The following is a 15,460-nucleotide window of genomic DNA, read 5'->3' as shown; positions in this document are numbered from 1 at the left end:
AAAGTGGGGAGCAAGGAAACCATAGGGGGGTGTTGGAGAGCAAGCTCACCCACACTCACCCTTCTGCGATGGCTCCTGTCTTCTGGGACTCGGCCTGGCTCCCTGCTCTGGGTGTTGGAACAGGGCCCACATGGTCATAACACCACTCCATCGATGGAGACAGAGGGACAGATGGGCCAAATCTGAGTGGCATTGCAATCCCATGTGCTAGGTCACAACGCTGATCAAATTTGGCTCATTGCCCCTCTGTCTCCATCTACGGAAGGGTGGATGCGCCAAACCGGAGTGGGCCAGGTCAAATGCCTGGAACGGGAGCCAGGCCGAGCTCTGTGGGATAGGAGGTACTGCTGATGGGTCATGGACTTCATTCAAATTCACGGTTACCTTGAAAACTGTGACCTCTGCCCCAAAATGGTAGCCTTATTAAATTAATGTCTCTTTCCACACCGCTGTTTTGTAATGAGAGAACACTGGCAAAATATACAGCAAAACCCTGGCCAGGCTGAAGGAAGTGTCACTGCTGTTATTGAGTCTGCAGTCCTTCATCTCCTTGTCCTTAGGAATCAGTGTATATTATTGAGGCAGTGCACATGTAGATACTTAGTAGTGGTTTAAATGATTCATGCATATACTGTATAGTGGCTTTCTCTAGGGTTAAAAGAGAATGACTTCCCATTATAGACTTGGTACTGATGCCTGAGTCTTGTTGTTGAGACATAGGTTAGCTAATAAGACCGTCTCAGTGGTATGACATACTGATTCTGCACATTTCTCTTTTTTTTGTTATAAAATTGGCCATTCTTTTAATGCCAGATAAATCAGTGCTTTAATCAACACAGAGGCTCACCCACGTTGATATCTAATATGGAGATCTCATACTAAGAGGTCATCCTGCCTTCCTCGCAGCCTGCAGTCATACCCCCACAAGCCATAATCTTATAAGCTAAGGCAGGGTCTACTTGGGTCAACCCTTGGATGAGACACCTTGAGAGAAAAGCTCAGGTTTTGTGGAACATAGAGTAGGAGCCTCCTCTGGACCTTCTAAGTCAATGCCAACCTGGTCGCTGAAATATTGTTAAGGGCCTTTTAGATTATATATATGTGGCATGGCTCTAGAAGAAAGATAACTGTTATTGAATAGCTGTCTTAATGCTTTGTTGCGTAGGCCCCAGTCAGTAAAAGTACTTATTTTCCTAACTTGATTTCAGTGGGATTGCTGACATGCTTAAAGTTATACACGTCCTTAAGTACTTTACTGCATTGAGGCCATTGGGAAGAGAAGTGCTACAGACATAAAATCTTTCTGAAATTTGCTGGATATGAAAGTTGATCTTTAGGGCATCCACAGAACTACTGAAGAGCACTGGTCTCTGTTTAAAAAAAGTCAGGATATGCCAACAGTTACTATACAGTGGTTTCTGAAATACCACAGCACCCCCTCTGTAATTAAAGTAGGAAATCACAATGATATCTCTTAATAACTGAAGTAAACGTTGATTTTTAATGGTGACCACTCAGTGTGCTGAAACAGCTGTGTTACAACATTAAGTTAAACTTGTTTCTTCTTATTTGCATAAAGGAAGCTGGATTTTATTTCTACTAGTTGTTATGCCTTCTCCTTTCTTTTTTCTCCATCACCCACCTCAGTATTATTGCTAATGTTTTTGGTCTGCAGCTTCGTCTCTTCAAAGAACCTGAAATAGCCTGATAATATTTCTCATTAGCAATCCTTCCCTTTCGCCCAGGGTTGTGGAGGAGGGGAGTACAAGGGAACAGTTGTGATGTTAAGAAATCACATGCAATAAAGATGAATCGGGTATTTCAATCTTGCACCTTTCACTCAAACCACATCGGCTTTAAAAAATAATGGAGTGCTGAAGAATCTGTGGGGAAAACTTATACATTTGGTGCAAAATACTACCATACCATAAGATACTGGCTTTTTGTGAGGACTGTTTGTTTCCAATAACTTCATTACGAAATATTCTATAGAGATTTATAAATATTGAATATCAAAATAAGCAAAACCAAAAAGTGCCACTAAAATCTTTTGCAAATGAAAAGTGTTGCTGTCTCTTACACATGTAGATTAGCCTGACACGCTCATTCTGAATAGAAGGAAGAAAACTAGACTGTGATGCCTTTTTGGTCTCAGAATAGCAGATCTCCCAGTTGAGCCCAAAATAACAAAACCTGTTTTAACATAGATACCAGTAGTAAACTGATACCATTGGCTTTTCCATGGCTCCTCCGTTTGGCTGTATTAAAAGTAGCAACAACATTATTTCCATAAAGATAGTGTTGTGACAAAAAATAAATTGATTTACTTTGCAGTCCAGAATAGCTTTTTGAAATGCAATGGAAAGGAAAGGAGAGCCTTTATTTTTATCTAACTTTTGGGGACAGAACAAACATGCAGTCTATGGCATGGCCGTAGGAAAACATGACCTTGGATGAGTAGCATACCCTGCTGATGTCTAGCTTCTTTGTCTCCAGTGCAAAACACTGACCTTTCAGTCAAAGTACATTTTGAACTATTCTAATTTAAAACAATCGAAGGATTAAAATAAAGGTCCTTCCCAGCCTTTGTACCTTTGTAGAGCTCCCTTTCTGACAAGGGTGTGGTTGTGGAGAACTGTAGCCAAGGACAAGATTGGCCATTTGGCATCCTGGGGCCAGGATTCCGGGATATCCTGGGATGGAAAGTTTATCTGTCCTCAGTACTGGTTACCCTCATTAAAAACTATCAGTCCAAATGGACAAGAATTAGCTCAAGCTCTGGGAAAGGCTCGCCTGTTCTCTTATTTTATCTAACAAGAAATATGAGGAATATTTAAAAAAAAATGCTCTTCACTGAGAGCATGAACACAGGCCAGCAGCAGGTACAGCCTACCTGTAATGACCATGTTGCAAAAGGAAGGGAAATAGCTTCCAGGATAGATACTCACAGATGCATTGACTGTGAATGTTTGGCCTTCAACCAGAGGCACAGTGGAACCTTAAGAACTTGCCATATGATGGCGGGAACATCTTTGGGGAGCCAATGCAGTCCACCCTTATGAAGGCCCAGGGAAAGCAATGGTACAGCTCTGTATTTTATAAGCATTCAGAAATTTAAGTTCACTCTCTCTCTCTCTCTCTGTGTGTTGGTCAGTTTTTTTCAGAAAAAACAATAACCATCTTCTGACTTGACCTGAGTCAGAGTTCATGAATACATCCCTTACAGTGTGTTACCTGCATGGCACAGTTCCTGCCAGGCTATTGACCGCTGGCTAAATATAGCGCAAGAGTGTTGTTTTGGATTATGACAGTGTATCAATAAACAGTTCAAACTTCCTGGATGTTATTGCATTAAATATTATCTTGTTTTATTCTTTATGGATAATGCTTTGTGTGTTTTCCATAAGAAAAATATTTGCTTAAAGATCATGTCTCCTATTAAGTGTTACATCAGCTAGGGAACATTACTGGCATTCTCCCAATCTTTCAAATAAGATTTTTTTTCATCAGCTCAGTAGGAGACAGGAATTGCAACATTTCTTTAGCAGCAAGGACAACTAAAGATAAATGCATTGAGATTTTTTTTTTTTTTTTTTTTTAGCAGCAAGGACATGGTCAGGATTTAGATGTTGCTGAGGGGTGAGTGAGAAACTGCCTCCTTTTGAAGGATTGTCTGAAAGTGCCATGCATGGCTGTTCAAAATCCTAATTGTGGGAAACATATACCCGTCTGGAGCAGAGTTAGTCCACTCTGCTCCCCAGTCAACTGCTTAGCCATGCCAGTGAATGGCAGCTGAACAGACAACTATTAACTTAAATCACTTCTCCCCTCCCCATATATATTCAGTGCCTTGTGGCTGTAAATAGTGTGTAACGTTTAACAGGGAGGTGGGAGTGGAAAATCATAGTTTACAACCGAAAACCCAATAGTTATTATTTTCTACGTGTGTTCTGTAGTTTACAGAAGGACTAGCAGGTTCTAATGGGTGAATATTCTTCTGAGGACTATAGAAGTCTAGAATATACCAGAAATTAACTTTAGAATTGCTCACTCATTCTACCACTGTGCAAGCAGTTGACTTGGTTTTACAGTGGTAAGTGCTAATTAATCCTTTCTTTCTGAAAAGGTCCTTGTCGAATTCCTATTACATGGTGCAGTCCACTTAAATGTTTAAGATTTCTTAAGGACTTCAAGCATTTTGTTCAGGGCTGTGTTCTGAAAGGTTGCAGGGTGAGGAACTCTTTTTGCTGTGTGTCATTAATGATAGATCCCTCCGAACAAAATGTTTCACTGTGCCAGTCAGCGATCTTTCTTTTAGGAAACATCTTTAGTGTCGCTGGCAGTAAAGGAGCCTTGTGCAAAATACTTTTAAATCCATTACCATCCTACTTTTATGGCATAATGACTGGAAGATAACCCTTTATGGTTTAAATCATATTCGGGGGGAGGGATAGCTCAGTGGTTTGTCCTGCTAAACCCAGGGTTGTGAGTTCAATCCTTGAGGAGGCCACTTAGGGATCTGGGGCAAAAATTGGTCCTGCTAGTGAAGGCAGGGGGCTGGACTCAATGACCTTTCAAGGTCCCTTCCAGTTCTAGGAGATTGGTATATCTCCAATTATTATTTATTTTTTATTATGTTTATTGGTTTGGTTTTTATATCTCACATCTGATTTTTCAAAGCATTAAAGTAGGTAGGAATTGGTTTAAAAGCTCTTGTATGATGCTCCCAATTCTGCTTGTGCTACAATTTGTGTGTTTGTGTAAACAAGGTGTTACCTTACAGCAGCAGGCTACAAAATGTAGTTTTAAATTTTAAAAATGTAACAATTTATATATGGGAATTTTATTTGGATTTTCAGGGGGCTTGATGGTCTAACATCCGATTTTTGGGAATGCCTAGGTTACATGGAACCAGTGGTTCAAATCTGAGCATGGTTTACACAAGTCTTCAACCGTCCAGTGCACAGTAGATCAAGTGACTAACATGCACTTGTCAGGGGGAGGATGTGCTTTTTGGAATAGATCTTAGAAACTGAGAGAACCTGCTCTTTGTGGATATCAAAGCACCATAGCATACTTCGTAAGGTTAGGGTAACACCAGTGTTCCTGTCCAAAGTCTTCCCCTCTTCCTGTGAAGGTGCTGTGACATGATAAGTTGCCACCATTCATCCCAGAGGTGGGTGTATGTTAGTGCTGCTGGGTATAGACAGTTTTATAAAGCATTTAAGGTTATTATTTAGCCTGTGAAAATTCATAACTCTATAAGCTAAATGAAATGGTTCCACCACCCCACCCCCCCAACTAATGCTGTCAGAATAGTTTTTCTTCTGGTTTACTTTGCAAAAATATCTAGTGGTGAATATGTTTGTGTACATATAAAACTTGTTAAATGGAACTCATAATGCAATGATTTTACTAGCAATCAAATGAAAATATGATAACTGAAACAAACAGCAACTTCTACTAATGCTACCACTCCAACAAACCCATCAAAAAAAAATCTAGAGTGGATATCTATATAAGAAAGTCATTTTGACCTTTTAATGTCATTGTAATGTTCTCTGTGACCTGGGAACTACCGGTAACTAGTAGCCCTAAGATAGGGGAAGACAATGTGTGTGGTTGTGATGAAGTTGGTGCCTGTTCTAGACAGAAAGGCATTTTATGTTGTCGTACCAAATTACACTGATGTTTAGAAATTCTGACAGCACTGTGGATTGTTCGGCACTTCGGCTTTATTTTTTTATGTTCTGCTTAGACCATAGGGACTGTACTGGTATTCAGGCTATAAGTAAAGCTGTTATGTTATTGAAGTGTAATGAGTAAATGATGGAAACTCTGCCTCTGGCCTTATGAATCATAAGAAACTTTATTGATTTAATAAAGAATGTGCCACAGATTAATATACACACATAAGGACTGCGTATGTTGTTGTGATTAGCTTCTTTCTGTTATTCAATGCTTGTCTTTGTAGAATGTGTTATGTACACACATGCTGTAGTTTGTCTTCTACAAAGCAATAATAATAATAATTGGCACTTACATGACTCTCTTTTAATTCTTCAGAGTACTCTACAAGCACTAACTATTGCTCTCAGTACTCCTGGGAGGTGGTGTTATTCCGACCTTAAACACAGAGTTGCTAACTAAGCGACTTGACACAGTTAGCACAGGGGAGCCTGATTACACAGCACCTCTGAAAAGTGCATTGTGTGCTCCCCTTTACAGGAACAGCTAAACCAGCCAGTGCAGGAGGTGGGGGAACCACTGCACCTACCCTCTCTCCCTTGCTCATCCATATAAAGTCGAGCATAATCTTGCCCAAGCAATGTAGAACTAATCTATGGATATGAACAACAAAATTTCCATGGGTGGTTGAATTGTTGGATCGGTTAGACGAAGGGGAATGCTGCAGAGTCATTGGTGTTGCACGACAGAGGAGTCAGTCTGGGTTTTGCCAGATCTCATAACTTCAACAGTAGCCTCCATTCCCTTCTCTGTGGTATTTTATGTTGCCTGAGAATTGTAGACCACTGAGGAACCTAAAAACACAGGTGTTTTCTCAGAGAACGGAGCTGTCATTTCATCATGAAGATTATTTAATATCTAGTGACACCAGTATCTGTCATCTTGTCTAGACATTTCCCTTACTTGCACTTCAATGGGGGATGAAGAGGATAATGCAGAAACATGCTTGTAGTACTCTCTCTATGCTGGCGTGATTTCATTCTGTTTTTTTTTTATTTTTAAATTGTTTATGGATACATTTGGTGTTCGTTTATGGTGGGGCTGTAATTGCATTGGCTAGAGTCAGTAAATACAACCCGAGGCAGATTTTGCTTATGAAAGCTGTATGTAGCTGGCTCTGGGTCAAGTTCAGCTCTTGGATGCTCAGACAGCTTCCGTTTGACTCCACAGGGAGTTGCTGATGTATGTCAGAGTACAGTGTTTGGCCCTATACCAACAAATCCACAGAGACTTTCTTTTCACGTTTACTCTGTTCTTAAAGATATGTACCAAGATACGTTTGTAAATGTACGACTTTACACTGTTTAACAACTCAGACCAGTCATGGAGTTGGGGGGTAGGTGTTTTGCAAGTCCTCAGTTCTGGCCTAGCTTTGCTCCCATTAAAGCCGTGGGAGCTTACCCAGACTGCAATGAAATCTAACTCAATTAACTCAGTGTAAGCTGTGTTAGGCCAGCCGTGTGTAAACGTAAACATTAGCAGTACTTTTCATATAACAAAATCAGTTTCCCTCTTGATTTATCTGATAAGACCGAAGTCCACGATGCTGTATTTCCCTCTCAAGAGCTGATGATATTTTAAGGGTCAGGGAACCACTGCAGCAGGATCAGTCTCCTGGCCACACACTGGGCACAGCTGGCACGGGCTGCCTGGTTGACTGCACTTCCTCACTGGGTGAGGGGTGTAGCTAAGCTACTACTTAACCCAGCAGCAGCCAGAGCTTGCTTGGCTGCTCAACACATTCCATGGTCCTGCTTCCTGTGCCTGTTCCTGCCCCGTCTGTTCTTGTGCCCACTGCAATTCCTGCCCTTCTCCATCCTTGACTCCCCTGGCTCTGCTTCGCGCCATATCTCTGGCTCACCCTTTGGCTGTGGCATTCAGCTTCTGCTTCCCAGCCATGCTCCTGGGTGTGTCCTGAGGTCTCGATTCTTGACTCTGGCTCCACGCTAGTCTCGAGGCCTGGCCACCCCCTGGCTCTTACCATTGGGCATGACCACCTATGTCCTGGTTGTGATCCTGACATCAAGCTTCTGAAACAGTGGAAAGACTATAAATGCTCTGTTTCTAGTGCACGAGAGTTTCTCAAATCTTTTACTATGATTATTTATTTTGTTTAAAATAATTTATACAGACCCCCAAATTTACACAGTTCTTTATGGGCCTGATTCACAGCTCAGTGATGGCATTGGAAAGACTTCCACTGATTTCAGTGGGCTTTGGATCATGTCCTATATGCATATAGAGCAGGGGTGTCCAAATAAGGCACTTAGATTGTAAGTCTTTGGGGCAAGAAACTTGCCTATCTACCCTATGCATCTGACGATAACATTTATTTTTGTATGGCTTGATTAAGGAAGTTTGTGTTCTAACACTGCGTTTGTATGGCGGCTAGGAGATGATCATATAACCGTGTTGGAGGAGGGTGTTACAATCTGTGGATAGGAATTGATAATACCAGAAACAGTATTTTCCTGCACTGTTCAATCTGCTTTAGAATCTGGAGATCCCACTCCTGAAGTAGGAACACTGAATTGCTGTTCAGTGTCTTGACTAGGTATGACCTAGACTGCAACACAGTTCCTTGACATGAGTCTCTAATCTTTTTTTCCACACTACAAATAGTAAACATGTAAACACTTCTAGCTGTTTCCTGACACAATTAGACTTCTAGGCCCTGATCCTACAAACACTTAAGTGCTTAACTTTACTGTTGGGAGTAGTCCTATTGGCTTGGACTATTGGCAGCAGGAAAATTAAGAACATGTGTAAATGTAAGTAGGATCAGGGCGCTAGAACAAACGGGCCTTTAAACAATACAAAGGCGAAACACTGAACAACACTTCAGAGAGGAGAATCCTTTAGTGCTAAATTGATTCTAATTGTCAGCACAGCCCTGCAATCAATGGAGTCGGACCTGGGCTGAATTTGGCCAGTAATCTCAAATCAGGGACTCAATGGACTCAAGTCAAGGAGGAACTGCTTTTTTTATCTATATTTATTTTTAAAATGATTGAGTTTTATTCAGGCCTGACTCACCACTGTGCCACTCCAGTTTTATACCAGCGCAACTCAGTTTCATTTAAGTAGAGTAAAACCAGCATATTGCATGGTGAATCAGGCCTGGAATTTTTCACTCTATGCATAGTTAGTTACTAAATTGGCATCTTAAATGTTTTTAAATAATCTTCCTTGTTTAACAGAAGCTTTTCTGTTTACCTTTACTAGAAGGTTATTCAATTCTGGAACTACACGAAGCAAAAGGCCCTGTTATTCTGTTGGCAGGATTTCTATATTGTTGCTATGGGAATAGTCCCTGAAGTGCTGCAGAACTGCAGTGACTCCGGACAGTTCTACAGCAGATTGTTCCACATTCATGATCACTGGAAAATTAGTTGGGATTTCATGACTTTGAGAACTATAATTTAAAATTCCCTTCCATAAGTTATTGTAGAACAAAATACATGCATTAAATATAGCCTCTGGGCCAGACACATGGTGTTTTATTTTTATCTTGTTTTTGAAAGAGCAAATGTTTTGCAACAAATTAACTTGCAAATAAAGAACAGAACTACATACTAACTTCAAAAATGTGTTTTATTTTTAGTTCCCAAGAAGATGAGCGGCCCATGTCACCCTTCTATTTGAGGTATTTACTCCTCCTCCTTTTGGTTGGTTTCTCTGTGTGGGAAGGCCTTGATATTTTAACATAATGTTGGGGATGATGCCAGAAATGTGCCAACAGTCTCTAATCAAGTCTGAGATTATTGTTTACTGTCATGATCACCTCAGCAGCGAGTGGGGTGGGTGAATCCTCTGAGATGTAAAAAGATGGAAAGCTTGTGGGCGTGAGGTTTGATTTAACATCAGACTAGTAAACTTTTCAGTTAGCGGATGAACTTGATTTTCATGTTGCTTACATAACTTCATTCATTAGATAGTATTCATTATAAACAACTCCTACTGTACAAGCTCAGTGGCAGCTTTGCCACAAGCCCTGATTAAGAGACAGCACATAGTTACGCTGCCCCAGAAATCAGATTGAAAGTTAGCAGCCATGCAGTGGCAGCTTTCCTGCTATTGCAGGAAGCCAGTGCAGGAAAATAAGAAAATGCCTCACTTCCAGACATGCCTGTTCAGGGGGGAATTACCATCTGTCTGTATGAGAGAGAGGCTTGTGTAGGACTCAGAGATCTTGAAAGGTGTGTTTGGGGGGTGGTTTATTGATTGTTATAGCAGTGGAGATACATTTGCAGATTGCTAGGTAGCCTACAATTTCAGCCCATCACTCCAAGCTATGCCTCTGTCTACCCCTCTGAATAATTCCCCTCCCTCTTTGGTGTTTACACTCCGAAACTGGTAGACTCTCACTGTATTTCCCCCTTCCCCTTTTAGTTGTTGCCTAGAAACTTCACTCCTAGCTCTCTGTCAGAATTACTGATTCCCATGTTTCTCCCTCCCATTTAGTGTACGTGTTCCAGATTATTTTTCCTTATCTTACATTTTTCCTTGTGGAATCTCATTTTTGTTATTTTCTGCCCATATTTCTAACCTCTTTAGTTTCCTTTATTGTTGTCTCTCTATCCCGCCTGGTGTTTGCAACTCTACCCACTTTAGCATCATCTGCAAATTTCATTAACATGCTGTTCGTTCCACCTCCCAGATCATTAATGAAGATGTAAGTAAGATCAGACCCTAACATCGATACCTGTAGCATCCATGCTGTGCAGCTTCCCCACATCTCATTGCATTTTCATTTCTGTACTACGCCTTAATGCTGTGTTTTATTTTTACTCTAAAATAGACAATTCCTTGTAGATATTGTTACAACAATAGCTAAAAATAAAAGATCATTGGACAAAAATTGAAACAGATATACTTCCTTCTAACTAACCCTGGAGGTTGTGGTAGGTGGAGGGAATATAATAAGGACTCTTACTAATTATGTACCGTACTGTTTTCCTTCGAGTTTCCTTTCTGTTAAAAATGAAGTGTATATTCCTTTAAGATCAGACTCATGAAAGCATCCCTATTCAGGAAAGCTCTTAAGCCTGTACTTTTCTGAAGAGGGATGGACTAAGCACATGCCTAAGTGCATTCCTGATTTGGGACCTAGTGAGAGCAGTGACCTCCCTTAGAGCAGAAATCTCCTGGAAAGAAGATCCAGGAGAATATCAGTTGAGCTGGAGTGATCAAGAGAGATTAGGATGCATGGTTTGAGTGGAGTTATTGATGAAGAATCAAGAAGCCTATTAGAGGGAAGGATGGACTCTGTGGGATTAGAGGAACAGTATTTCTTAGGAGGAGGAAATTAGAAAGATTCAAGTGGTCTCTTAAGTATAGGTTTGGCTTTAATGGGAATGGATGAGAGAGCTCTGAAGGGGGGGGTGACTTCTATGGGATGGGAAGATGTACTTTGCAAATTTGAAGAGGAGTAAATGAGAGCCAATAAGTAGTTTGAAGAAATGGCAAATAAGAACAAAGAGGGGGTAGCACACCTTGTGATATCGGTCCTCGTGCCTAGCTTGTTTCTTTTGTAACAACACTGAGAAGCAATTTCTTGTTAATTAAAACCAACAGCTTGTAACTCTTGCTGTTGTTTATCATACATCAGAAATGTGTAAATGTTAGGCTAGGTGCCAGGTGGAGGTGATTTGGCAGGGGAGCCAGCGCAGGCTGGGCAGCGGCTGGTGCTTTTTCAGTTCAGAGCTCCTGTGGTGGGTGGCAGATTTTCCCATGTGACTTTTAACATTTTTATTGCTGCTCCAGGGAAGCAGATGACATGTGTTGTAATCAGCTTTGTTCCATGCAAGGGGCCGGGGGAGCCCTTTGGATCAGTGCATAAGTCTGTGTGGTGGTCCATTTTATTTGCCCTGGTTTGCTGTTAACCCAGCTTACGTAGTCTGCAGCCTTATTCATGTGATTCAACAGTTGAATAATTAATGTAAATACATAGGGATGTGGGTTGCTAGGAGTATAGTTGTTTCTGGGTTTGTACTGTAGTACAGGTTTCAGAGTAGCAGCCGTGTTAGTCTGTATCCAAAAAAAAAAACAAGGGCACCTTGTGGCAGAGACTAGAAAATTTATTTCAGCATGAGCTTTGTTTAGCTAAAGCTTACTTCTTCGATAATGCAAAAACACACACACACACATATTATATATATATACCACATGAGAAAATGAAAAGGTGTGAGTATGCATACCAACAGGCAGAGTCTAATCGAATGAGAGGAGAAGCAACCTATCCTTGCAAAAAAATACAGCCAGCTCTGTCCACCACACCATTCACACCACCACATCATCACACAACATCATCACACACCATCACATCACAGGCCCTCAACATCTACCATCTACCAATGCCATCCATGCCATCATGTGCCTGCCTCTGCCATGTTGGCCAAACCGGACAACAGTCGGAAAGAATAAATGGACACAAATTGGAATCAATCATCACATCACATCAAAAAACATTCAAACCTTTCACACCTTAAACTTCAAGTGACAGAACCTGAACTTTGAATTTTGCAAACTTGCAACAAAAAACTTTAAAAAGAGAAAAAAGAGAAAACAATGACTAAATGAACTATGATTACTAACTGTGGTAAATTAAAACAAAACAAATGGTGGGAATGGTTGGGTTGGGTTAATACACCAATTGAATCTATTTTAAGTTCTTCTCTCCTCTTCACTCTCTCCTCATCTTAATTATCACTTCAAAAAGTTTTTTTTTTTCCCTCTTTCAAATCTCTCAATCAATTGATTAGACTCTGTTGGTATGCATACTTCCACACTCTTTGTCCTCTTATCTATGTTCTCTGTATGTGTCTGTCTCTCCTGTCTGTGTGTTCCATTCTAGTGATCTTGCTCAGCTCATGCTAGCAAAAAATCATTTTGCTAGTCTCTAAAGGTGCAAGTTTGTACTGTAGTACAGTAATTTCATGCAGACCGTTATGTAACAGGCTGGTTGGATGTGAACAAGAGCTGTTCATATTCCAAATGCTACGTAATACTTGGCTTCTGCCAACTAGCAGAACATTCTATCACTTTTGCGAATGTCACGATGTTTTTATTAAACTCTTTTACTTGATTCTGTATTTCGTAATCCATGACTAGTGAGAAACAACTTTGTTTTCCTTGATCTTACTTCAAACAAACAAAAAGAAGGGCAAGAATTAGTACTTAAATGATGTTCCGCATGTTATTGTGAATCAAAACTGTTCTTAACACACTATTATTAAACTATACTAATAAAAAAATCCATCTTTGGGGGATTTTACTGGCAACGGGGGAGAATACAACTCAAGTAAGCCTGATCAAGAAGATCTAGTTCATTTGCTCAGCCGTGCTGTATTGAATATTTGCAATGTGAATATTGCAATAATAAAAGAAAAGGAAAACCTTACTGGTGATTGCTTGTCCTAGAAGCCCAGGTCTATCGCATCTTACACGCATTAACATGCGTGATTTCCACTTTACGCGGTTGGCAAAAACAAAAGAGAAAAACAACAATTTGAATAATGTACCTGTAGTGCGGGTGATTCCGCCCGCCATTACACGCAATGTAATTTTGACTATCCGCGATTTTTGCTTTACGCGCTGACTGCGGAACGTAACCCCAGCGTAAGATGCGACAGACCTGTTTGTGCTTGAAGGGTATCTGTGTTCCAGAATGTCTTATAATGAAAGCCATGTGAACGTTAGAACTGAAATTGTTACATAAGACAGAGTGCTCTGGACCACTTAGCTTATACAACAGGAAAGCTAATGTCAGCTGTGTTAGATAACGCAGTTTCACATACAAACAGCAGCTGGCAAAGTCAATTCCAAGTAAGGGCAGTTGTGCCCAGCCTGGTGGGGCTGAACTAATAGAAGGTAATAGTGATCTGTGGTGACGTGTATGTTCCAGAAATTACACTGTCATATAGACTGTTTTTAAAAGAAATTTCTCAGTGGGCATATCCTGACGTAAACCAAAGGAATGGAAAAAGAAAATAGCATGATTCATGAGTTACTCTGAATGGGCTGCTTTGAGATGCAGGGCTATCTCACTAATGAGTACCATAGCCTCAGGAACTAGAGGTGCGGGGGGGGCTGCAGCACCCTCAGGTTTTACACAGGGCCACTGGCCATGTGCCCGGCCCCCCCACTCTCAGGATTCTGCTCCCAGGATCCGGGCCACTGGCCCTGAGGCCGGGGCTCTTCAACTGGCCCCGTGCCTGTCCCCAGCCTTTGCCCTCTGACCCCATCCAGGCCCCCCCTCACAGACATGTCACTGCTCCCGGCCCCAGATGTGGGGTGGGGGGCACAGACAGGGGTAAGGGGTCTGGCTTTCAGCACTCCCCACTATTAAAAGGGTTCCAGCACCACTGATGAGTACTGTATTGAAATGATACCATGCCCAACTCAGCTCTTACTGAAGTGTGTGACAAAACTTGCATTGACTTTGGGTCTGGCCCTGCACACACTGCATTCATACATCAGGTGGTTTTCCCCAGTGTTATCCTTGTGTTTTTCCTTTCAATCCCACCGTTCTCTTTCTTTGTGGTAATGCCCCTCCCTCTCTTTCTCTCTTTAACATCTGTCCCCTGTTACACAAGAGAAATGGTCTTATTAGTGCAGCATTACTGACAAGAGTCTTAGCCTGTGTGGTGCGTATGGGCAAGTCATGCAGTGACATTTACTGTGTCTATTCTGATGTCAGCCTTTCAGGATGACATTGAAAATCTGTTTGTAGAGTTATTGGCTGTTACTTAAGGGGCTGATCCTGAGAGAATCAGAGTCCTAATGTTAGCTAGTCAGGCCCCTTTGAGTGGGCCCTTTTAACAAACGAAATGTTGCTGGGCTGGTGGTTCTGTGCTCCACTGCATGTGCAGTAGATGAAAATGGTAGCGGGGAAAGAAGCCTGGAGTGTAGATCTCTGTATACTTACTGTTCTACTCCAGTAGAGTTCTAGCCTGAGCCAGGGTCCTTGCATCACTCAGATATCTCTGCTTTGAACGGTAGGTGCCAGTGTGCACCAGCCACAGGAGATTATACCAGAACAAGGGATAAAGAGAGGCATATATAAGAAAAGCAAAGGAGAATTGCTATTCTTCATAGGATTCATATTTCCTGACATTAAGATAACCGTGCAAATACAATATACCACATTAAGATAAGGCTAATTGTGTTGTATTTGAACTTTCAAAAATATGAAACTATTAAGAGAAGGTTGAAATCAAGTCCATACCATGGTTGGTCATAGCTAGGCATTTGCAGCACATCACCATTTTCAGATTTTATATACAAAAAACAATCCTCTCCTGCTTTGAAGATTTGTACATCAAATTACAGCATGAAGCAAATTTCTTATAATGGAATTGTAACTTCTAGGCAAAACACAAGGTATGTTACATACCTTAAACTGTAAAGGAGAAAGCACCTAGCATTACGATTCTGGATAATAAATAATTTTTAGACCGATTCCAATGTCTTCTAGTACATTTAAACATTGAAAAGTCCCACTGTTAAACCAGAGGAATTATGTACCAACTAGACTTTGGAACTGTTCTGTTTTTAAAAAGCTCTAGAAACTGTTTTCATTGGCATTTTTCCTCAAGCAGCCTTGCTAGAAGAGTGAACTTGTTTGCCTCTACTGTAATTTTCCTTTGGTTATCATTTTTCATTTACATTTTCTTTTTGAACATTTTGTTTCTCTGCATAAAGGATGTGC

The 15,460-nt window shown here is 41.0% G+C and overlaps 1 protein-coding gene across 12 annotated transcripts in view; it reads left to right on the top strand.

The window, feature by feature from the left end:
* The window catches only part of FAM13A (family with sequence similarity 13 member A), a 208,120-nt gene that overhangs the window by 132,048 nt on the left and 60,612 nt on the right, over positions 1–15,460 (top strand). For all 12 annotated transcript variants that reach the window (XM_039540440.1, XM_039540441.1, XM_039540442.1 and 9 more), the window contains one exon: positions 9,353–9,394. In XM_039540440.1, coding sequence (XP_039396374.1) covers positions 9,353–9,394 — 42 coding nt within the window. The remainder of the gene's footprint in view (positions 1–9,352; positions 9,395–15,460) is intronic.

This window comes from Mauremys reevesii, linkage group 5 (genome assembly GCF_016161935.1).
Source record: "Mauremys reevesii isolate NIE-2019 linkage group 5, ASM1616193v1, whole genome shotgun sequence".
NCBI lineage: Eukaryota > Metazoa > Chordata > Testudines > Geoemydidae > Mauremys > Mauremys reevesii.
This window is presented reverse-complemented; position numbering and strand designations above follow the sequence as displayed.